The sequence below is a fragment of the Mya arenaria genome, chromosome 13 (genome assembly GCF_026914265.1).
Source record: "Mya arenaria isolate MELC-2E11 chromosome 13, ASM2691426v1".
Lineage (NCBI taxonomy): Eukaryota > Metazoa > Mollusca > Bivalvia > Myida > Myidae > Mya > Mya arenaria.
In genome coordinates, this window is record NC_069134.1 from 1,135,938 (window position 1) to 1,162,724 (window position 26,787).

Here is a 26,787-nt window from a genome sequence, read left to right on the forward strand (position 1 = left end):
TCGTTACCACTACCACTGTGTTCAATATATTTAAAACCATGTAATAGATACGTATTACCCAAAACAAAAAAGTCACAACATGCACCATTTATTCATATGCAATTTCGCCATAGGAAATGCAACATGGATAGATCCACATTGATATTTGGTGTTTGCATTTGTGTGTGGAGCAATAAAAAATCGAGGATTTTTCATATATTTTGTTTAATCATTGGATTTGCGTAAATGGATTCCGACGAATTCGCCAGAACATCAGCTGAACAGTTTCCATTAAAACAGATGATTACGGGAAATTATTGGCAAACTACGAGAAGAGATGTAACAGACGAGATAAGTTTATTTTTTGTCTGGAATTTAAAAGCATAAAATAACTTCAGTTACCCCTATTATCAATACGTCTCTGGAATAACTTTAGGGAGACGCAATTGTCACCGCAATGCGAATTTGGACGTCTCAAGAATATCTGAGCAGTTGATTATTTTGCGTTTTCGAAATGTCGTCTGTGTGTCTGAGTGTAAGCTTTGATCAATGTACTGTTTTCTGGACTGCAATGACTTTCATAGTAGAATGTGAATTATACATAGTTTGTCCTTATAATTTACATTCTACTATGAAACAGTCATTACGCATCTCACAAAGGAGAAAGTAACATTGAACACTAGCAGGGAGGAGTGAGCTTAAACGTTAATACTTACGCTTACACGGAAGCGTTATATCATAAGCTAACGATAACGTCAATAGATATAGAGGCTATTTGTTTATTTCAGTGTAAGATCGCATTTTATTTCACGAGAGTCATAGAAAAACATTATTTCACGGTTTTTCTATGATCGCGAGTGGAATAAAAGACGATCTTACACTGAAATAAACCTGTTTCTGTTCATTTCATGGTTATCTTCCGAGTTTTATAGATTTTTCTTTTATTTTCTTAATTACTCCCTTTTCTAAAAATGATGTTTATTTACGCCGCTTCCCTTGGGGCGCACCTCATGCAAAATAGCTGTCAATTTTCTATTTCGAGTTTGTTGAGAAAGAGTTATCTGATTTCCTGTTTTATAGTTCATTATTCACTCGTATTCGCAAATATTTTATGAACAGTTTTCAATGAAGTTTTATAATTGCATCCATGTTCCAAAAACAACGAAAACATTTTTATTTTAAGCGTGGTATGAATACATAACCAAATTACTACGTCGCCATTTATTGGATGAAAATTTGAAAGGTCGAATATGTTAGCAAAACAATTGCGGGCGGGTAATCATTGGGGTTAAAATATTTTTCTTAGTTTAAGAGTGTGTTTCGTGGTACATGTACATGGATATTCAGCCATCTTAATGCCAGAGACAAGTCTGTTTTGCGTGAAGACATGTCGATCTCCAGTTAATGATTAGGAACACGCTAGTTTGTTGACAAATTTTGAGGCGTGGGTAGGGTAAAAAAAACAGTAAATCTGTAAATTGTTGTGTGAATTTTCCGGGAAGTTCGTATTACGTATTACAACGACAAACAGTTCAAAATACATTTGAACGATGATATAACATTCTTATTATGTTCGAACAGTTAATTTAGTCTGTAATTTGTTTGGTATGAAAGCAAACGCTGGAACATTCAGCTTCAAGATCAAGAAAACGTTTAAAAAAACGAAATAACCATTTTTAGCTCGACAATTCGAAAAATAAGGAGGGCTATACTACTCGCCGTCGGCGTCTGCGTCTGGTTAAAGTTTTAGGGAAAGTTGGGATTTTCACTTATAAGTCAAATATCCTTCCTTCAATTGACCTAATACTTCACACAGTTGTTTAGGGCCATCACATAATGAGGTTAGATAACTCCATATTATCCTTTATACACATAATGACCCCTGATTGACTATGGAACTTAGGTTAAAGTTTTAGGGCAGGTTGGGGCATTTTTTGATAACTTCTATACCCTTCATTCCATTGACTTAATACTTCACACAATTGTTCAGGACCATCACACAATGAGATTTCCTAACTCCATATTATCCTTAATACAAGTTATGGCCCCAGATTGACTTAGGTTAAAGTTTAAGGGCAGGTTAAAAGTTTAGGGCATGTTGGGATTTTAATAAAAAAAAAAATATACCCTTCATTCAATGCACTTAAAACTAAGCATAATTATTACCGACCATCTAACAAGAAGGAACATAACTCCATTTTAACCTTACATACAAATTATGGCCCTTGAATGATTTTTTTTTTAATTTTTCTTTTAATTTCTTTTGAAAAGCACATTTTTATATTCTTAACTGCATTTTCATATTGAATGACTTGCATCATTGTTCGGGCAGGCTGGTGGGAGGGCAGCGTCAAAGTCACCTTATGTATCGAATAATTTTAGCTTTTTAGCTAGGTTTAGCATAAAGAGACAAAACTTGGTAAATACGAAGAGTTTATGGTGACCTTTTATTGGAATGCGTTTGAGGCCCCTAGGATCAAGGTCAAGGTTACTTTTAATAGAAAAAGGGTTGTTATTGAACAACTTAAGTAAGGGTCTACATATTGTGACCAAACTTGGTATATAGGAAGGGTTTATAGAGACCGTTCATAAGATTGTGTTTTTGGCCCCGAGAGTTATGGTCTAGGTCAATATATATGCAAAAAGCTACAGAAACATGCTCAGTAGCAAAAAGTTTAAGCATAAACCCGGTTTAGTGGCAATTGGCAAACGCCAAAGATATAGAACACAAATTCACAAACAAGAAGGTCACTGTTGCTAAAAATAGAAATATGGTTAGTACTGAATAACTCAAGTAAGGGTTGACATAGTGTGACCAAACTTGGTATATAGGACAAGTTTATGCAGGTCTTTCATTGAATGCCTTTTGGCCCCCTAGGGTCAAGGTCACTGTTTCTAAAAATAGATTACTTTTCAGTAACGGTTGACATACTGTGACTAAACTTAATATAGGAGGAGTTTATGAATGACATCCATGGGATTGTGTTTGGGGCACTAAGGATCAAGGTCACTGTTACAAAAAATAGAAGAAAGCAGTTGAAAATGAATCTCTTCTGCCAATCATTTAAAACCTGGTTTTGTTACCTCGCGATTCTTGTTCAGTCTTTAATTTGATTGTTTTATTGCTTTTGACAGGCACATAATACATCGTTATTGTATACACTTCTAAGTCAAAGCGGGGTAGTCGAGCGCGCTGTCTCACGACAGCTCTTGTTCTTATAAACGATAAGTTGTAAATTTCCAAATATAACTTTATTTAAATTTATGTAACATTATGTCAATTTCAAATATTTTATTTGCAAACATTTCCTGTTTCAAAAGTTTTTTTCTGTTTTGATCAAGGGGAAGTAATTACAATGTATTTTAAAAGTAGATCTGAAAGTTGATATTTTCACTCCCTATTTTGCAGTGAAAATTTCAAAGTGATATTTTCACTGTTGTTATTTCACTGATAAAATTCCCTTTTCATCGAAAGGCATGAAAGAAATTTGAACAAGTGGATAACGTCAATGTTTTCAGATAACATTGACGTTATCAAGTTTTAGCGATAAGTAATGGAACAATTTGGACTAGATGTTTTAAACTAAATTCCTAGTTTAACATGTAGAATGTTTGTTTACAGGCCAAATATAAATATTTTTTGCTTCAATTTCAACCAATGCCCTAGACTGCACACATATCAATATAATTTTGTTTGATCCGTGGATTGTGACTAAAACTTAACCCTCCCCAGATAGCGTCTCTAGACCTATATTTCATCTGTGCAGAAATCTAAATATATTCAGACATAAGACGTATTGAAGACGACATTATGTCCGAATTTCTTTTCACTTGGACTTGCTTGAAAGATTGATCACCATTAATCTATGCTTTGCCATTTTATTAGGGCTGTAATGTAACGAGCGTTAATGAATATAAATACACAAATAATACTATAAAAGAGATTGACACAAAAGAGATATACCCACAAGACAAAATAGTTATGCACACAGGGCAACCTACTTATGCACAAAATACGACATAGCTATATACACAGGACGACATACTTATGCACATAGGACAACAAAATTATGCATACAAGACGACATATGTATGCACACAAAACAACATAGTTATGCACACAAAACAACAAAGTTATGCGCACAATACAACATATTTATACACACAAGACAACACAGTTATAAATGCACACAAGACGACATATGTATACACACAAGACGACAAGGTTATACGTACAAAACAACATAGTTAAGCGCACAAGACGACATATTTATACACACAAGACAACATAGTTGTACATATAAGACGACACATTTATACACAAAAAACAACATAGTTATACACAAAAGACAACATAGTTATGCACACAAGACAACATAGTTATGCACAAAAGACGACATTTTTATGCACATAGGATGACTTAATTATGCACAAAAGACGACAAAGTTATAAATGCACACAAGACGACATATTTATACACAAAGACGACAAGGTTATACGTACTAAACAACATAGTTAAGTGCACAAGACGACATAGTAATACACACAAGGCAACATAGTTGTGCATATAAGACGACACATTTATACACACAATACAACACAGTTATGCACACTAGAACATAGTTATGCACATAAGACGACATATTTATGCACACTAGGACATAGTTATGCACTTAAGACGACATATTTATACAAACAAGACAACATAGTTATGCACACAAGACGACATAGTTATGCACACTAGGACATAGTTATGCACATAAGACGACATATTTATACACACAAGACAACATAGTTATGCACATAAGACGACATATTTATGCACACAAGACAACATAGTTATGCACAAAAGACGACATAGTTATGTACACAATATAGCATAGTTATGCACACAAGACGACATATTTATGCACACAAGACAACATAGTTGTGCACAAAAGACGACATAGTTATGTACACAATATAGCATAGTTATGCACACAAGACGACATAGTTATGCACACATTATGACATAGTTATGCACACACGACGACATTGTTATGCACATAAGACTACAAAGTTATGCAAACAAGACAACATAGTTATGCACACAAGCCGGCATATTTATCCGCACAAAACAACACAGTTATGAACACAATACAACATAGTTATGCACACAATACGACTTAGTTATGCACACAAGACGACTTAGTAATGCACACAAGACAACACAGTTATGCACACAAGACAACATTGTTATGCACACAAGACAACATAATTATGCACACAAGCCAACATTTTATACATACAAGATGGCATAGTTGTGTACACAAGACAACGTAGCTATGCACACAAGACAACATAGTAATGCACACAAGGCAATATAATTATGCACACAAGACAACATGTTTATAATACAAGATGACATGGTTATGTACATAATACAACATAGTTATGCACACAGGACCACACATTTATGCACATAGGACGACAATTATGCACACAAGACGACACAGTTATAAATGCACACAAGACGACATATTTATACACACAAGACGACAAGGTTTTAGTACAAGATAACATAGTTATGCACACAAGACAAAATAGTTATGCACATATCATGACATAGTTATGCACACTCGACGACATATTTATACACACAAGACAACATTGTAATTCACACAATACGACATAGTTATGCACACAAGACTACAAAGTTATCCACACAAGACAACATAGTTATGCACACAAGTCGACATATTTATCAACACAAGACAACACAGTAATGCACACAATACAACTTAGTTATGCACACAATACGACATAGTTATGCACACAAGACGACATAGTTATGCACACAAGACAACACAGTTATGCACACTAGACAACATAATTATGCACACAAGCCAACATAATTATACATAGAAGATGGCATAGTTGTGTACACAAGACAACATAGTTATGCACACAAGACAACATAGTTATGCACACAAGACAACATGAGTATGCATACAAGATGACATATTTACGTACACAAGACAACATAGTCATGCACACAAGACAATATAGTTATGCACACAAACACACAATAAAAATAAGTTATACACGCGCTTTACAACTTAGTAATACACACAAGAAAACATAGTTCATTAAAAAATATCAATTTATGTTGGAATTAATGTTTGATACGTTTAGGCTTAAATAAACTACATCCTGTTAAAACACAAATAGTCAACGCAAAATCTGAAACAGGGTGTGTGTATCGAAATAGTTCGTATCGGATAAGTGCCGACCTTTAAACACCCGTGAAATTGATGACGTGTATTAATGATTGCCTACCTGCAATTTCATCGGCTGAAAAAGCATGTTGTATTCCAAATTGTAGTATGTTATTTCTCGATTCAGAATACATAGCGCGTGTCGTTTGGAACAATTAATTGGCAATACTTACCTCATATGAGATATGCTGATAACACGACAATACATTTCAAGTCGCATAAAGTTACTTATGATGTTTTATGTCAGAAGAATGCTATGTCCATAATTTGAAAGCGCCAAGAGATGCAAATGAAGCGTTGCCAACAAAAGGTAAGGTATCTCATTGAAAGTGTTTTATTCGTTAAACGAATTTGATTTCATGAAAATCTGTTAATAATAGTATTATCCTTACGTTTCATACTTCCCAGGTATTGTATAGGGCCTAATTGATGATTTCAGTGTAATATCGTATTTTGTATAATAGAAAAAACAAATGACGAGATTTTCTTTGATCACGAGTTAAATAAAGTAGGATGCTACATTGAAATAAAACAATATTTCTTTGATGGTTATGTTTCGAGATTGATTGTTATTCTAGTTCTATTTTGTATTTAAGTATCCAATTTTTGACCGCCGATGACGTGGATTGTCGTTCCGAGGCCGGATTGTGGAGAAATAGTTACCCAAGATCTTCATAAAAGTTGAATATTTTCGCGCGTTTCAGAGCAAACTTTTATTTTTGCATACAATGTGTGTTTTCGGTCCGTTATCGTTGTGTGTTTAAACGTAAAAACCCGGGCGTTATTGGTAGGAAACGTGCATTATTCAGTAATTTCACGTGTCGTTAATGACCGACATTTTGTTTTACATTAGCGGTATCAGGGCCCGCATCATAACAATGGACGCTGAGAGACTTGGTTTCTAACCGAAAGTGGGTAAACGATGCAAACTTTCGCACAAAAACATATTTCAACATATATAGCTGCATAAAAATATGAAAAAATCACTAAAACTTACATATTTTCTTCTGAGTTGTCTTTTCCTGGCAAGCTGAAGTGTGTTTACTAGAAAGTATTTTCTGCAGTTGTTATCATTATTTGTTTGCATTAAAAGCAGTAAAGTAAGTCTAAAACGTTTGACTCTTTCCAACTTGAGGTATATCTGTCAATTTTATTCAGAACAAACGAGTTATATGGACATGATTCCATGACGTCGTATGCAATGAAAAAATAGTTTTCCAATATTTTTTTCTCTGATACTGAAGATGCTGTTCATTTTATCCAGAACATTTTAACATTTTTTTTTCAGTTTAAATTAGTTGCCAAAACATATGAATGTTAAAGTGGGAATATATGGGTAAATAATCGATTACCCGATAGGTATTGAGAGTAAATAAACCAAGTAATCCAGTAAATGTCTTAAAAAACACCCCTCCAAATGGACTGAATACTGAAAATAATGGCGTCAAAACAAAAATGCAACTGTAGAGTTATTTTACGGCCCTTATCAAGCTTAATGTAAAAATTTTCAATGACATCGCTCGTGACGTCACACAAGACCTGTTATGGGAGTTATATTGAACTGACTGTTTTTGCATTTTCGTGACATTAAACAGCTTCTTTAAACACAAAAGTTACTTATGGTGTGTATTTTATGCGACTCACTCGGGCTGTAAACCATTTTGCGGGCCTTTGCAGATGGTAACGCCCTCAAAAAGGTGTATTAACCTTATAACAAAGCACTTATGATCCTTATAATAACCGTTATATGCACGAATTCCGAAAAAAATGAACAGGACATAAATATAAATACATCAAAATAAATATAACTTCGATTTTATGTTCGAACCTTTGTATTTGGCCCATGTTTTGTGCATTCAGCTTCCATAAAACGTTTCAAAAGTGGGATTGCCATTTCTCTAACAATGGTATCTGTTGTGCTTACTTCGAAAACGTCTTTATTTAGTCATATGCAATTTGTAAATCAAATTTTTACTTTTGACGTAATCAACTCATTCAAACGTGAAGTACTTGAGGTGTCTGATCATGGGTAGACACTAAGATTGTTTTTAAAGGATTTTTTTAAAGTTTTCATTTTCACTGTCTAGTTTGCAGTGAAAATAGCAAATTTATCCTTTCACTGTTGTTACTGCACTTGCTTAACTCCATATTTTATGGTTGATTGATTAATTTATTCATTGATCGACTTGATAGTTGATTGCCTGATTAATTGATTGATTTGTATCCAAACAGTTCGAACTATTATTTTAAAATACATATACATGAAAGGTTTGTACTAGAACTACCAGAGTGTATTAATGCATAATATTATCCTTTATGTACTTAACAAATTGTTAAAAGAAGCAATTCCTATCTACAAAACTCGCCTATAGTAGTTTTATAAACATTAAAAAGTAGCCAATACCGAAGATGATAATTACCACAATCAACATATCACAGGATCACCATTGCGCTGTTATGCATGTGCGTTTACCTACTAATGATGGTCCTTAATTAAATTACTACATCACACGTCTACGGTTATTGCTACATTTGTTAAAAAATTCATCATATCCGTAGTGTATTAATGAGAGTTTTGTATTTTTCCGAAGTCAACCAGAGCGTAGTTATGCCGATATGTCATATTTATTTATAAGTAGATATTTAAATTTCCGTTACATAATAAAACCAATAAAATGCATTTTATTGTATTAATATGTCTATAAAAACGTTTAAGTAAAAGGGAATATGCACATTTTCACTAGAACATTACCTAATTAGGGATAATGTATATGTCACTAATTCGTGAAATGCAAACTTGATTAATAAGGATGTTATATTATATAATTGTATGTACTATATAATGTTTGTAATTAATTTCTTTAATTGTGTTTAATTTCTGTTTCGAAATTGATAAAAATTTACCTAATTGCTAACGCATTTTAATCGGGAGATTTAAGTCTCTGCTTTTAGCAAAACATGTACAAGATTATAAAAATAAGCGGTATTCCCACGCTGTACGATAGCGGTAATCAGAAGCCGAATATTTGAGTATGATTTACACTGCTGTGGTAGTTCGCTGGTGTACGATAGAGGTAATGGAGAAACCCGAATTTAGGGTCTGCATTAGGCGGCTATGGTAGCGGAAAGGATATAGCTTACTCTCGTTTAGGACCTGTTATGCCAAGCCTCGTGATTTTCGTTAAGTTCTTCGTAAATGTTTGACTGCTGTGCTTGTCCCTGTAGGTTCTATTACATAACGTATCAAGTATTTGTAACTTTCGAATTTGGTAATGATTGCTTTCACTGCGCAATATGCAAATGCATAGTATGAACATAACAGCATCAGTTTGTTTGAAGATGTTCATTAACATGGCGTCTAATAACAGCGCTCCCTGCTCCCTTGACAACAGCTTAAGAACTACTCTTTTTAAAAGGTGCATTTAGGTTCATCCAATATTCTTTACTAAGCAGACAGCAGACATTAAGCTGGGAAAAGCTCTTCGCAAAGTTTAAAGGCCTTCCTACAGGAATTTACGCCAGCTTTAATTGATTAAATGAGTCTTTTCATTGACAGTGACGGTGATTGGCCTTCGGTGATTAGAGAAAAGTACGTCGAAAGTTCACTAAAAACACTAAAAATAGTGCTAAATGGAATTGTGTTGTAAGTCCATAACCACGTGTTCAATTATATGTCTTCAAATGTTCCAAGCGACATTAAAAAAACTAGTTCTCAGTAGGCGGATTGTTACATTATGACGTCTCTTCTTGTAAGTGAATATCTTAACTAATAGCCGTGGATTAGAAACCGATACGCGATTTCATTGGCTTGAAATTGTAATCGAATTGCAATTCATCAAATGTGAAGATGTTTATTATCGTTTTCAAAATTTTGTATAATAATACATAAGTTCGAACACTATTGTTGAACATAAGGTTAGATGTTTCCGTATTTTATCGATTAAATGAAGAATGTAAAGAACAAGTCGTTTCAAAATGTTCCACTTTCAGTCTTACTTTTTAATCGATTGATATGTCCGATATGCCGGGTTCAACGGTTATTCCAATCAGTACATATCGAGGGACGACAATAAATAAATCACATCTCTTCAACGATTTTGATTGGATTTAATTCGGTCACATGATAAGTGCAAAAGTGAGGCATTGACTCGTGGGCGGAACCTAAAGGACGCATTGACATGAGCGAAATTACCCACTTACGATATGTTTGGCTACTAACCAACCGGCAATAAAGGTTATAACAACTAAATAATTTAAGAAAATTCTAAAATAAATCGACCGATTTGCACGCGATTTCTATTGTTTGCCGGCCAACAACACCATGTACGGGATGCAAGTAGAACATTTCATACCTTTAGAAACCAGGTTTTAATGAGAAACAATAAACAATAAAGGCGTCCTCCGACCTTCGCTTGTTTGACATATGATCAACAATTACAACAAAATAAAGGTGCAGCAAACACAAAAGATAGCGGCGGGGTGCGTTCTATGGAGTGTTTACAACCTTCCATCCAATGATTTTAATCATATTTTTGGCGATTTCTATTTGAAAGCCAGGAATGAGGATGGAGAGTTATATAAAAATTCTACACTTATTTTACACATTCATGGGCTCCAGCGTCATTTGGCTTTATACAGAGATGTAAATAAGATAAGAAAATTCACTCAAATCAGTATCAAACTCAACGAAACTAAAGAGCCAGGGAAAATAAACTGTGGAGCATCACCAGCCAATTACATGCAACAATGTACCTAGGGCGTAGGTTCTTACAACTAGACATATTCAGCTAAACATTTGCAGTACAATGTATTATATAAATCAATATTCTTAATAGTATTAAGATAGTCGATATCGCTTCATCAGGTCGATAAATCAACATATCGACCTCACTGAAGTGAAATAATTGTATAATTTATTGACCTACCTACCTACCTACCTTCCTACCTACCTACCTATAAAAATAGGTCAATGTTTACCTTTCCATCAAATTCCAAATCTCCTGCACAATGGTTCTGTTCCTGTCTCTTATATCATTTCCCACCACTACAATTGAAGTTGAAAACATGTTTTAGTAAATCTGACCCCATCCACTTTATTTATCTACCGGAACAAACATCTGCTTTTCAGTTTTTGTATAGTGTTCTTGAAATATACATTATGATTAGCAAGGCAACAAATCCATTTGCATTATTAATAAAGCTTTCTCTACGATGGAGCATAAATAACAGATAAGAACACATTTTTCACGTTAAGTTTACAGGTTTTTGTATCATTTATATATAAATACATTACCATATACATAAACATGTTGGATTTTTTTCTTTTCCAAAAATTACTTTCATGACAAATACTATATTAAACATTTAAACAAGAAGGTAAAATATTGCTTATATATACTTTATGTTAACATATCAACTCCTTTTTTCCATTAATTTATAATCCGACTAACATATTTATCAAGATACTATAGCGACTCTTCCGATATATATTTACCTAACATAGATGCTTCAAACAGGGTGCCTACAAATCATAGAAAATGTAACTCCTTGAATTTTCCCTGACCAAATCCCATGTTTTCCTGACCAAATCCCATGTTTCCCTGACCAAATCCCATGTTTTCCTGACCAAATCCCATGTTTCCCTGACCGAATCCAATGTTTCCCTGACCAAATCCCATGTTTCCCTGACCAAATCCCATGTTTCCCTGACCAAATCCCATGTTTTCCTGACCAAATCCCATGTTTCCCTGACCAAATCCAATGTTTCCCTGACCAAATCCCATGTTTCCCTGACCAAATCCCATGTTTCCCTGACCAATCTATCGCTGACTATATGAGCTTAATTGATCATCTTTGAGCATAGTTATTATTGATGGCCGCCATCCACCTCATCAGCTTACCACCTTTTCTCGTACAATGAAATTTCTCTTCATAATTTTACACTTCGCCCTCTTTTGGAAGAAATATTAAGTTATTATTTTAAATAATGTTTTCTTTATTTGTACTCAGTACAATGATGCTTTTTACTATGAACCTCTATCTCCTAAACCTTATGTTTATTTTTATTTGTTTTATTATTTCATTTCCTTAAGTTAATGCATATTGTGATAAGATTTACCTTTTTACGTTTTTTTCTTTTTTTCAGGATTCTTGGAATAAGAGTGAAGTTAATGCACGTAAACTGGTTTAAATTCACATTTTCCTGACCGTTCCAAGGCGGTACCTAACAATCCTTGATAAACATATCTGGGTTTTTTATATAGTATATATATTGTGTCGATCGTGGAGTGTTGTGCTGTTGTTGCATGTTGTTGTTTGTGCTTATTTTGATTTTGTGTTCTATGTCTTTGACGTTTACCCTGTACCATTAAACGGGGTTTATGTTTAAACATTTCGCTACTGAGCTTGTTTCTTAAGGCTTTAATATAAATATCAATGTTAAGTTCGAAATTCTTGATCAGAGTGATTTGGATAGTTTGCTGAATAAACTCTTCACTGACGTGCGAAAACGTGATGGCCAAATATATGAAACCACATGCCATCAGGTTAGAGGTAAATTGACATCTGAAAACAATTGGAAGATTATTTGATATTATGAATGACAAGGAGTTTAGGGAATCAAATCGGCATTTTCAGGTTTGTAACTACCATTAAATTATTTAATTGTGAATTTTGTTGTTATTTTGTGCCAAAGCAAATGTAAACGTTGCACTAACGGCCATTTTTATTGGCGTTTGGTTAGATATTTGACACAGGCATACAGGTATTTTCAATAATCATACAATTTTCTAAGACGTTTTTAGAATTATAACAATATCGTACTTTTAATTTGCCATGTTAATGTCTATTTACTTATTCTGAACTGCATGAAAAGTATTTTGCTAATTTTACTTATTTTCAAATAAATCAACACTGACGATATGGTACGTTTTTCTTTTCTTTTAGGCTGTAATGGCTGTAAGTAAGCGATGCAGAGTGGGAACAATAAATCACTATCCCGTCATCAGTCAGTTGGGCCGGTATCGCATTTACTCGTCCATCTACATGTTCCTAGATACGCCTATGGACATTGTCAACAAAGCTCAATTTGACATCATACTCTACCTCTTTCGGCGGGTGACCAAGACATGTAAAAATATACCTATGGAATTAAACGGCATTGAAAGACGGGGTTGAATTTTTTCTGCAAGGACAAGCTAACCAAAACACAGAGAGACGGACAAGGAAAACACTTCAGGAATCATGCCGGAATCACCATGTATTCATTCTATTTGTGATTTTTGCAGACCCCAGTAAGGTAGCCAGCTGATAAAGTTGATCAGGATTATAACATATCTATGAACTAAAAACTAATTGTCTTTCTTGACTTTTTGTTGTTGTATATTACACTGGTACAATAATAAAATTAAAAGGACAGTGCATGAGAAATCAAAGATCTTAAGCATATCGACCAAGCCATTCTCACATTTATTTAAATACCCTGACACGGGACAACGAAAAGCCGACTCATCCGAATTAAAAAAAAAAATATCACCAATCCCAACACGTTTGTGTTGGATTGTGCGATGTTTACATCCACAATTGAACGGTCTTGTTAAATATTTTCGTCGTGAAAACAGCAAACTTATTATTGAAAATTAAAGTGAAACAAAAGAATAATTATTTGTGTCAAATTTATTTCTTTTGCGTTTATGGATCACACAAAAAATTGCATACATTTGTACATTGTAAGATTTTATACCGGGTCCTTCTCTGAATTTGTCGACCAGAGAAGTGGAACTAACATTTGTCATTTTGAAGTTATTCTTTCTGTTCTTATTCGGGATTGATATCTAATCACAGATGACAGTTTGATGACATATTGACACGCACGGTATTTTGCGACATGCCGCAAACCGCCATGATTATTTTCACATCTACGTCTCGACTTATCCGACGTCGACATAGCGAGGTTCGACTGTAATATAAAAAAAAAGAATTGTACGTTTCAGGATCAGTATATTGTTCGGTCGCTTCATTTGAAGCATACCTCAGCCATCTATATCCAGATCAAAAAAGCCTTTGACAACTACCAAAAGTTTCATTTACTGAAGGCATTACAGTGTGGTATTGTCAAAGCGTATTAGGTGAGAAAAGGCTCAAAAGTTTTATGTCAGAGAGTACAATGTGTGAATTGTCACAAGTGTACACTAACCATTCCGAGTAACAGGTGCAACAATATTATCCAAGGTATGTATGGGGCAGCCCAAATCATGTCAGTAACAGGGCACAAGTCAGTGCAGTCGTTATCTGAGGGTCGATACGGATAAAAAAAACTGATGATTGGCCAAACAAAGCAAATTTGATCCAGGTTCCGACACAGGCTGCTATACCAGTGCGACAACCACCTACGGCCCTTCCTGTAGTAGCAAATGCAGGAGCTGGTGAACTTGGAGGTATAAACATTGCAGAAATATTTGGGGATTTCGATCGTAGAGATCCACTGTTATGGAACACACAAGTACAACGCAGTACACACAAGCACGGAGGCATTTTATGGAAATGTCACTTTCATTTAAAATTTTATAGGGTTAAAACACCTTTTTAGATCCTTACCATGTGCAAAGGCCCGCATAATGGTTTACAGCCCAAGTGTTCAAAATAACCTCAATAACAGGTACTTGTGTGACGTCATGAGCGATGTCATTGAAAAAGTTTTACATTAGGCTTGATACGGGCCGCAATGTTACTCGAAAGTTGCATATTGTTTCGATGCCATTTTTTTCAGTCTTCAGTCGATCGGTAAGTGTGTATATTTTAGAAATTCACTGGATAACTTGGATTATTTACACACAATACTTATCGGGTAATCGATTATTTACTGATATAGTCCTACTTTCATTTATATGTTTTGGCAACTAATTAAAACGGAAAAAAATGTAAAAAATGTTCTGGATAAAATGTACATCATCCTCAGCATCAGAGAAAAATATTTGAAAACACTTGTTCATTGCATACGACGTAATGAAATCATGACCATAATAAGCTCTTCAGAGCTTGTGTTCTATATGTTGTAAACCCGGCTTCATAAATAAATAACTTGAGTAAATTTACATTTTACTGACCGTTCCAAGGCGGTACCTAACAATTCTTGATAAACATACCAATTATTAATATTATTGGTTTAATTAAAAAGTATTGTGATAGTGTTGGCGTCTAGATCAATGTCAACAGGTTATCGACGCGATATATTCGTTACGGGGTAAGTAGGTGATCGGAAATGAGAAATATGTTTTTATGTAACGGATATCTACCATATTCACCATAGACGCTTTTGAAATAGATTGTCTAACATTAAATATAATTTTGTAAAATCTTCAATGTATCCGTTCCAAATGTGTAGATAATTGCAATTGTTTATATGTGTTTCACAGAAATGCACACACAAGGGTTGAGCCATTAATAAACATTCGAATACTTCATCCACAGAGTTATCAATTACCTTCCAACAGTCATTGACAATATGTCTTCATTCATAATAATGAAATTGTTTTTTCTGCTACAATACCGGCGGGATTTCAAGAGCCAATGGCTGACTGGATCAATTTATCGGTAAGATACTGAGGGCGGAAAACAGGCATGTGCCATTCACTTGCTCATAGTGCGCGAGAGGTATCAACATTCCTGCTAGTTGAGCGACGCTGTCTAGATTGTCTAAAGTAACGTTGTGGAAATAGTTTTGTTTTATTTAACAGTGGGATTCATCCAATCCGTATTCAATACATATTGAACAAATAAATATAGTGTTCATTTGATTCCTCAAAATAAAAATGGAATAAAAGTACACTTTTTGGAATGCAATTTGTTTAACAATTGTATGTATACATAATTTGAACTTACTTCATTTCTTATATTTTATTGTAGAATAATTGAAGATTACTAAGAGTAGCAAGGGATACTGGAAGTAAGGTTTTTCATATTGTTTTTTCAATCTAATATAGCTATTCACTGTTAAATTGAATAAGGAAAACCATGTATGAATAGTGAACAACAGTCTGAGAGAAAATTGACAGTGACATAGGGATTAGGAAAACAAAACAAAATTCAAATTAAAATAAGATTGCAAATTCTTCTTCCGTACTGGACATACTTTACAGTGTGGATTCTGTATTTGATAACAGGATTAAAGAACCACAAATAGTCGCCGACGGAGTCTTTAATTGTTTTCAATAATGCATTTTTTAAATTTAACATTGGAGCCATTGTGCAATAGAAGCGGATTTTACCAAGGGTTTAATGTTTCACCGTTCGAACACCCGTCTCAAGTGTTCGTTAACGAATGTCTCGGTCATCAGCACTGTATGACTGTTTCCGAGTGTTCTAAACGCATAGACAAGCATGTTACACCCGGGCTCGTTGAGTGGTTCATAATTGCCCTGTACAGCGTTATATTAATCTTGGGTCTGGTGGGTAACGGTCTTGTTTGTTTTGTGGTGGTGCGTACGTCTCACATGCGTACTGTCGTGAACATTTTCATCGTAAACCTTGCGGTTGCGGATTTCCTCGTGCTCCTGGTATGCCTGCCTCCCTCCGTTCTTGCCGACACCACCGAGTCGTGGTACCTGGGTGACATCATGTGCAAAGTCGTGCCATTTCTTCAGGTAAGATGCCTCATCATTTTATCATTTAATATTACGCGCGGACAACGTAAAATAGTTATAAAAGCACTAATTATTGTAGATTTACTCGCGTTTACCTGTAATTTGACGGATTATATTTATCTAAAAGGTTTAAGTATGCGCTCGTATCATATACTAGGTCACTTCTAAAATAGTAGATTCCGGATTAAGAAGGCGGTAAAAAAATTTGCACAATCGTTTCGTCTTGTCGTTTTTAGAATTTCAAAGAAAAGAAAAGAAAACATCCTTAATACTTTGATTAGTCGTGTTTGATTTTTGCAGTTTGATTTTTCATTATAAATATATGTGGGATTCATTTGTTTTTTTGTTCATAAAGATTCAACCTTTTTTAGGAGTAAAAGTAAGAAAAATGTGATTGCTGCATATAAGTTGTTTTCTAAGTATGTATTGACTTATCGTTGATAAATCGGCAGTATAGCGATGAAATGAACAATGAAAAATGCAAGGTAGTCGTTATGAAATGTTGTTTATTCAGTGTTATACTTTTAAACAAGTTATTTACGAGCGGCAGTCCATAGAAATTATCGTGTTGATTACCTTGTGAATTTATAAAATACTGCCGCGGTCTGGATAATCCTCAAAGTAAATTGCAAATTTAGTTTGTTAATTTCTGCTATCAGTTAACTCAACTCAGTATTCGGTATTATGTTATTATCACATAATACTTAATTTGTTTTCAAATTAGAACTTTTTATCCATTATTTACTCAAGGTTTAATATTAAGCTAGAATAATTCATATATGCGTTGCAACTTAAAAAGCTGTACTTAGAATTTGAGCAAATTTTACGGAAGAAGATTATATCAGATTTCAAATCAAAAAGTATAAACGTTTTCCCGGAAATGTCTTTATACAATATAAGAATGTTTATGAGTCAAAATTATCGGAAAAACACCATAACAATGTCTTGAGGCTTTGTGGTGAATGCAGCTATTTCTTACATTTTTTATCCATTTTTGTAGCCAGGAAATAAATTTCAACACTATTTTCCATTATTTATTTGAGTAACTTTCTTATTTGTAAATATATCATCAAGAACTCTCAAGACATTGAAAATTAGGTATGCTGAGGCATTTTTACATAACAGCAAAGTAAAAATGTCGACAGACTTTTCTCAAAGAATGTGAATGCTTTTTGATCCAAAATGTAATAAAATCTTCTTTAGTAAAATTTGTTCAACTCCTCACTACCCCAAAACATGTCATCAAGAATGTGTTTTTTAATCCGAAAAAATCATCTTTCCTCTTAACTAAATAAAACATAAACTTTTGAAATGTTTAAATTTTTGACCTTCCCCATCCACTTTTGCACTGTTCAAGTCCTTAATAATATATTTTGCACGAAAGTATTTTACTAATTGTGTACACATGTACAATTGCCTATTGTATTCCGAAATAAATTCTTGAAACGCTTATTAGGTTAAACATAGTAAGCACGACTCTCTCAATGCCCAGATTAGTATGTCCTAGTGTTATAGGTCTCTTATGTCAATTGTGTGTGTTTCTTATGGGGTGTGAAGATCTGCCCACGCCCATTGGTTGCATAACGGCTAGAGTGGATATGTTTAAGTATCATGACATACAATAGAAGTGACTGCAATTCTCGGTAAAATCCAGGTATTTTAGAAATACTGAGGTAACGTGATACAATGTTTAATTTTCAATTTTTAATTGCAAGAACAGATGCATATTAGAGTTGAATACGATATTAGTATTAAGACAGTAACTTTAATTGTAACTGCTATACACAATCTTTATTAAATCAGATCCATAATATATTTTAAATTAATAAAAGTACAGAGACTTGAAGCAGTGGGAGAACGCAGTTTTTAATATCAAACTAAATTGGTTTTAATTAATATCAAGTGAGTATTAATCACTGAAACACAACATTTAATAAATGTTACATTTACCTCCTAAACTGATTACAACTCGAGTGTATTGTAAGAGGTCGAAAAAATACGTTTTTTTGCAAGTAATATGAATCACAAACACACCAAAACAGCATGCGCTCTGAAGGGACAATGGGTCTTCTACGGATAACTATTTGAAGTATTAATTAATATGCATGGTGTGTATCAGGGTTTGATTTGTTAAGAAAAGACCACATTTTAACGATATATATGTGATCAATCACCTAAGCCCGATAATCATGGATCTTGCTTAATTTAGTCCTTACTCCTTAGTTTAGCGGCAGTTTGACGTTACTCGAAATCCAATAAAGCTGCCCGGAATCCAATCCCTCCGTGATCAAAACGTGCCTAATTTGAGATTTCCATCAGGATAGGGGATCTGGAATTCCGCCTCGTTAGTGTCAGTTCTTTGAGGTCAGTTCAACACCAAGTTGACCAATACACATATTGTACCCATCGATTGTGTAATATTCACTACTGCAGATGATTTGCTTAACAACGTTGACATAGAAACAGTGTCTAAGGATCAAGGGTGTCAATAATTCGATGAAGCTGTTCATGGCACCCATCTACTTACCAAAAGTTATAAAATCCTGAAAATGGAAGAATGAAAGATACACATCGGAGTAGTGCTACAAAATCTATACAGAAAAACGTGTTTAGAGCCTCTTAATCTAGACTTGAAATACACCGTTCACTCGTTACTTCTCATCTGAACGACATTTTGCCCTTATCTGTTGGAGATGAAACTACTTTATATGTAACTTGCAACTGTTGTCGAAATTGTTTTTATTGTCTATCAGCATGAAACTCACTTAGTCTATCAGAATCAGCTAGAAAACCAGCGTCAGTCTGTTCGTTTAAACATGCTCTCAATGAAAGCAATCCGACCATTCCGGGACAACTCTATTTTGGATCAAGAGAAATTTCTTTTCAACTTGCCCAACTTCACATGCACTGTAGCTCCTTACACGAACATCTGTTTCCAAAGAAAATCATTGAAGTCCCCAGTGTACCTTTTATGTGGAGAAATCGAGGAAAAGCATCACGTTTTCTCCACTTTTCCTGTATTTAAACAAACTACTCAACAGCCTCAGTCCTTTCATTCACGTTACACTTCAACCCTTGCTATTCGGTGATATACAGGCTCCATCATAAAACAATATTCAAACAGGTGCATGCATATACATCAAGCACAAACTTTTAGCGTAAAATCCCGACCGACTTTGACATTCTACTCCAACTGATTTTAAATCCTCTTCCATTCATACTTTCACGCTATTGCCCCCTCTTTCGAAAAAGCGCTCTCTCAACTCCCCGCCCTCCTCTCTCTCTCTCTCTCTCTCTCTCTTTCTCTCTCTCTCTCTCAATAATCTTACGTATTTATTATTTTAATAAAAATTTACGGGAAAAAAATCAACATTATTTTGACATTTAGAAAAAAACATCTTTATATATGTAAACAGCTTTGTTTTCACCAAAGTCGATTTGATTAGTGCAGAAGAGAGACTGTGAACAAAAGTTCATTTCGGTAGAACGTTTACTATTTAGCATTATTATTCATCATATTTGATTGTTTTTCATTGTTTTTTATCAGTTTTAATGCTCATGATTTATGTAATTCTATCTGAAATAAATACGAGCTCAATTTAAGTTGCTGCACAAGGCTTTATTAACGTTTGCGTCACTTGCGTTCGTCCCTTTATTTAAATAAGAACGCGATGTTTCATGCGCTATGGTGACGAATCAATTTTGTTACAAAACAGACGTTTTTGTTACACAATGAATTGGATTCTCGCTTCCGGTTTTAACGCATGATACACCACGACATCAGAAAACAATTATTTTCAAAACAAGAATGAGCTGTGTTGTAAGAATAAATGGAAGCTCTCATTTCTAGCCTACCCTTATCATCGCTGTTACCAATGTTATTGCCACGATGTGAAACAATAAAAAACATATTATGAAGATCCGGCCACACAATATAGGTTGATTCCAAACTTATCGATTTTTTTATATTTTAATTGATGGTCATGTTTAACTTATTGGACTTTTATGATCAAAACATAACAATGCATTTGATTACAGATAAAATACAAGCTGTTTTTTAATTAATACATTTCCACAATTGCCACAGTTAAAAGCGCCAATATATTGCTCATATTTTTATTGATTATTTTTGAATCCACCTATCTATGCGCCTTATATGAGCTTGCGCACGTATCAATAAAACATAAATATAATAATGGAAATAACTGTGGAAAACACTCTAATCTATTACAAAAATTATGTTTAAAGGTACCAGGAACAAGGCCAAACAAACACCAAACAAGCGACTAAACGCTAACAAGCGACAAACCGCTAAACAACAGTACGCATTAAACAGTTATCATATATAGCTTCTGGGTCTTGAGACTGTCACTAAAAAGTATACAATAACTTTATCTGACTGCTGCGCTTGAACCTGCGGTTTCCAGTATCGTATCGCTTTACATCTTCTTTGGTATTTGTTTGGCTTTGATTTTTTGACCCGAAAACAGTATTTCTGTCTACAATTTTCGCATCTGGTTCCGAGCCTTAAGTTGTTTTAGTAGGTTTTCTTTTCGAAAAACAAACTCAATAGGTCAGGGGCGATATTCAATAAGCAAATTAGATTGAACTTAAGTTTAAGATTAGAAACTAATGAAACTGATTTGATTGGCTTGTATACTAAGCTGACAAATAAGCTGATTGTAATCACTGAAGCTTGTCTAAGGATAAGAATGCTATTAATATTGTTGGGGCATACTGTACCGAAGCCCTTGTTGTTTTGTGAACTATAATCCACTGTTATTCACATACATCTATTATCAAATAAATCGAGCTATTAAAGCCGCAGTACACTTCTCTGTGAGTTCTCATACGAACGAATTGAAAGTGTCCTTTCTAGAATCCTACAATTATTTTTGACTGAATATGTAAGAAATTAAGATGCACAGAGATAATTTAATATGAAAATTACTGAATAATTGTGTAAATAATTTCTTGGGTTGTATCATAGGACTTAACATTTCCTGACAGTCAATAATGAGATGTCTTTATTTGTCACCCAAAATGACTGGCTATAAGGCATAATATATGTTTGAAGCTTATGTCAATATTTCTTTTTTATAGGTTTATACCTTGTTCCTATATAAACCAACCCGAAACACAAAGTTTTGACAATTGTTTTAAATGAGTGATTATTAGTGTTATATGCTATTAAATATTGATTCAATTAACTTGTGACGCGAAAAACTGCCACAAATTTTAATGGTATAATTGGCAAATGCAATACAGGTGTTGATTTTAAAACGTTATTCCCATTGAAATTGTCACGGTAGTATTGAGGAACGTCTTCGTATTTCGTAGAAGTGATTTGCACAGTGAGCAGCATTGAAAGACATGTTACAGTATGCAACACTTATGACATGATATCTGCTCGAATTTAAAAACGTACATTAACCATACAACAGCTTAATTCTTTAGATTCGTCAGTCCTAGGATAAGATCAGTTTTTCGAACGGCCAAAAGTGATACATTGATATCATACAGACATATTTAATTGATTTCCTTTTCGTCGACTCTTCTGACAATTAAATACAAATTGCTTTAGAAGATGGCATTCCGAAAAAGGCGTCAGTGTGCGGATATTCAAATATATTTAAACTAATTACGGCATTTGCTTTTCGATACATACGTGTTTAAGTTTGCATTGAGTAATGAAAGGAAAATATCAGTGCGAAAGTCACTTTTTTAATTATTTATTAGGTATTATACCTCATGAATACAATGCCATAAGAACGCACGTATGAGCACATGTAAACAAGACAGTATTGAAAACAGAAACACCATTTTTTACATACGCGTGTATCATTTAGCTTGGAGAGGACGTGTAAGCCGATGTATTATGATAAATATGAGATTTGTTTAATTTTCAGTATTACAATGACACAAATAGACAATTTTGCTTTAATAACTCTTCTATTGCCATGTCCTGTTGTTTACTATGTACAATTTCACCCACAAAGACCAAATATAAAACATAATTATATCTTTGACTAGATATCGTAATGAAATAGACACTTTTTATTCGAATTCAAGATCCCTGATTGGACAATAAATTGCGTGACGATGGAAACTAATATTATGAAGATGCGATACTCCAAAAAACCTTCCATGGTATTTATATCATCCAAAAAGTAATTGTTATCGCAGATGCCTGATGTCTGTCTGAAATATCATATTTGCTAAATATCATTGATCCTAAGTGATGCGGTGTATGAAAAATGAAATGTCCAAAAGATGGTAATACAATTATACTCAAAGAAATATCTTTTTCAATGTGTTAGAATTGTTTTTCTTTACATTACAATGTTCTCTCCCTTATAATATGATGCTTACAATTATATATGTTTAAAATTCACATAGCAATGCTTCTTTTGCACGTACGCAATAACTTCTGAATAAAACTTGAAACTCTTGCTAAAATATGATCAATAAATTGAATAAAATGAAATAGAAAACTAATTCATTAAGAATGATACATGAAATGATTTAACGTTTAGAAAAAAACACAACATTTTAGTACATGTATACATTGATAATGTTCAGGTTAGATAAAGACATTAAAGCGACGCTTTATTGAGCTGAGTTCCACAAAATGTTTTTTAACAACACACTTGAAATAAAAACAATTACTTTATTTAGTCTTATCAAACAAGATGTCTTTATTTTTTTAAGAATTTGCCATATCGAACATGATATTAAGAAGTGTATTACTGAATGACATTTGTCTTGTTAACTCTTAAGAAAAAGAAATCGTAGAATACCTTTACAGGAAAACACACTATTTTTGCCGTCAAACAACCATTATTAGTTCCCTGCAGAAATACAGTAAAATATAACAAGGAGAGTGCTTTTTCCATGACCGTCTCAAAACTCCTAAGCCAAGCTACTGAAAACACGCAATACAACACATACGATTATCATCAATACTGAACGAATCTTCGAAGTAACTCTTTCAAATAACACATTTAGACGACATGTCTTCCCGTTTAGCTACAATGATTACACATAGGCTTGTCCGTATAGCGTCTATTGTATTTAGAGATTGCCGTTTTTTTATTAGCTGTTTTAGGACTCGGCGTTCGATTGGGCTTGCTTTGGGACCGCAACTAAGAAAATACTCTCACTTGGCAAAGCAAAAGATCAAAAGAGCAGTACATTTTTTTATGAATTAAATAGGGCATTACAGTTTTAGTTTTAGTGTGTAAAAGTGCATTTGAATGTATTTTTGTCGAAAACTGTTATAAAAGGTTAACTCTTACAGTAGGTGCCGGGTGCATCTCCATCTTAAACCGCAATTCTGTATATATTTACATCGAATACATTTAGCACTCATATGCCTATTCACAACTGGAAATCTTCAACACATTAAATTGAAAGCATAGCATAGGACAACCGGCTTTATAAATATGGTCGGTGAAGATAAGCACCTAAGTAATTACTATCTTGATATAGAAAATATCCCAAAATTCATACTTTTTTACATTTTTTAACATTTTACCCCCAAAAATCACATTTTACAATATATGATGTGCCTAAACGTTAGGTATGTTACGATGCCGTATAATATTTATTAGATACAGTTATTTTCGTACAAGTATTGCTAAATTCAAATTTGATAAAAACAAATTCCAGAAATTCATACATTCGTTTACAATTTTTAATATTTTACCAAAAAAATCACATTTTGCATCATTGGATTTTCTATACTTTTTCCCACACACAGCAGATATCGAATAACATAAATTTGCAAAAACTATTCCAGTGCATGTTTTTCCCTTTATTTGCATTTTCAGCAACATGGTCTCTGGACGATAAAACCACTGTCATTGTCGATATTGTAAGCTTGATGAACGACCGTCTCAAGGTGTGTCGTAGATATGTACACATCCACTTGCTTTCTGTATATTTTTCGGAATAATTGGATCGAGTTATTATACATTTATGTAAGTACTAAGTATTATGTATATCAGAAAAAAACTTTCGATAATAACTTTGTTCCAATATCCATGATCATACTCAGCTTTTGTTTGTGTCTAAAAAAACCTTGTGAAGAGGCACAGACTCAAAAGACAACATACACAAATATAAGACCAGTGCTCCGGCAAGGATTTGTAAAGGGCCGGATACTAGGTCAGAAAGAGCACTTTTTATGCGCATTGAATGAGCCTTAATGGGTAAATGCAAGGGTCAACGTTCGATTCTTATTGTGTATGTTTTATAATTACTTTCAATATTTATAGTTTGTTATGCATACCTCAGCTGTTTAATTTACTTTCTAAATTATGTATATTTATTATTATGACATAAATGTCATTCATTACTGCCATGCAGGATGTGCCCACTGCCGGTAGTGTTACATAACTGTCATTCCTTACTGCCATGCCGGCTGTGCCCATTGCCGGTAGTGTTTCACAACTGCCGGCAGAGCTCAGTATTTATCAACCCAAAGAAAAACCATTGCAAAAAAGAACACAGAACAGGTGCTAATTCCTTCAATTAAAAACAACCAAGGACCATGATGAACACAACTCGATTACTGTTGTCTGCACTTTTTAACTATTATCTTTATTTTTTCGATTTGTTCTTTAAACTAAAAAAGGAAAATCACATTTGATTATGTATATATGATATTCACATATAAATGTCTGCATTGGCAATCAAGATCGCAATGTTAATGGCCGAGGGAATATGACGATTTGCCATTGAACTTTGAAACGATTAATTGAATTCAACCAATTATTATAGATACAATCAAGTAAACTATGAAATGTTCACGTCCTTAATGTTTTAGCACAACTGCATCTTAAACATTAAATATAATAATGTACCATTAATATGGAAATCTATTTAAAGAATAATTTCACTGTAATTTTTTACTTTTAGTTTCTGGTATGACTACTAATTAATACTACTTACTGGTGTCGCTATTATGGAAGATAAATAACCGTGTGGAACGATATATTTAACGGCATTTTACCTTACTTAACCATTTAATAAATTTACAGATCGTTTCCTCGTTATATGATATTTATTAAGCGTATAGATTTATGGTCATTTAAAAGCAAATTTAAATGCTACCATTGCTTATACCTCTTTCTTTCAAACTGACTGGTTAGGTGTAAAAATTTCCCGGAACAAATGAAAACACCGTGTTTTAGATTATTTTATTGAAATTGAAAATAATTAATCAGCTAAAGTTTGTTTCCCGAGTTAATTGTCATGTTTCTAAACAGTTTCGTTCTATTAATGTGATTTTATGGCAACTCTCGGACATTTCATCACATATACTTTTATGAAATTGTTGGTGCGTTCAATATCAAATGTCAATAGCCCGTGATATGATTGTCCTGTTAATGCAATGGTAAGCGCACTCGCTTTGAAATTAGGCGACCCGGGTTCGATTCCCGAACTGGGCGCATGTAAGTTTGGTTTGTGGTCACCATGCCGGATAAATGGGTTTTTCTAGGTAACATAACATGACCACAGCGATAAATAATTTGTTGTAATAACTTGTTTTACAATAGTTGTAAAATGAATAAGATCAAACGTAAACTAAAATAACGTGTGAGCGCAATTCGTTTTGTCTGTGATGGCTTCCATACACCCGTAAGTATGCACTAATGAAGCTATTTAAAGTTTCCCGCTTCGCAAACTTAAATTAGACGATTTCATCGGCTTAAGACTTACAGCTATATGCGCGCAAACACAATAGCTCGGCCGCTCACACGACTGATCATTCTCGCTTCAACCACCGAAGGGAAAGGTCAGTTTTTTAAGAGATTAATTTAACGCGCTATGCAAAAAAAAAATAACGCCAACGTAACAAAGAGTCCATGTCATAATAGGTACCTTACAAGCCGACACTCTGTACT

General features: G+C 33.8%; 1 protein-coding gene across 1 annotated transcript in view; it reads left to right on the top strand.

Annotated features, from left to right (window-relative positions):
* The first annotated feature begins 15,897 nt into the window (after window positions 1-15,897).
* Window positions 15,898-26,787, top strand: part of LOC128214962 (orexin receptor type 2-like) — a 38,900-nt gene continuing 28,010 nt past the window's right edge. The window contains exon 1 of the mRNA XM_052921685.1: window positions 15,898-16,876. Coding sequence (XP_052777645.1) covers window positions 16,448-16,876 — 429 coding nt within the window. The 5' untranslated portion in view covers window positions 15,898-16,447. The remainder of the gene's footprint in view (window positions 16,877-26,787) is intronic.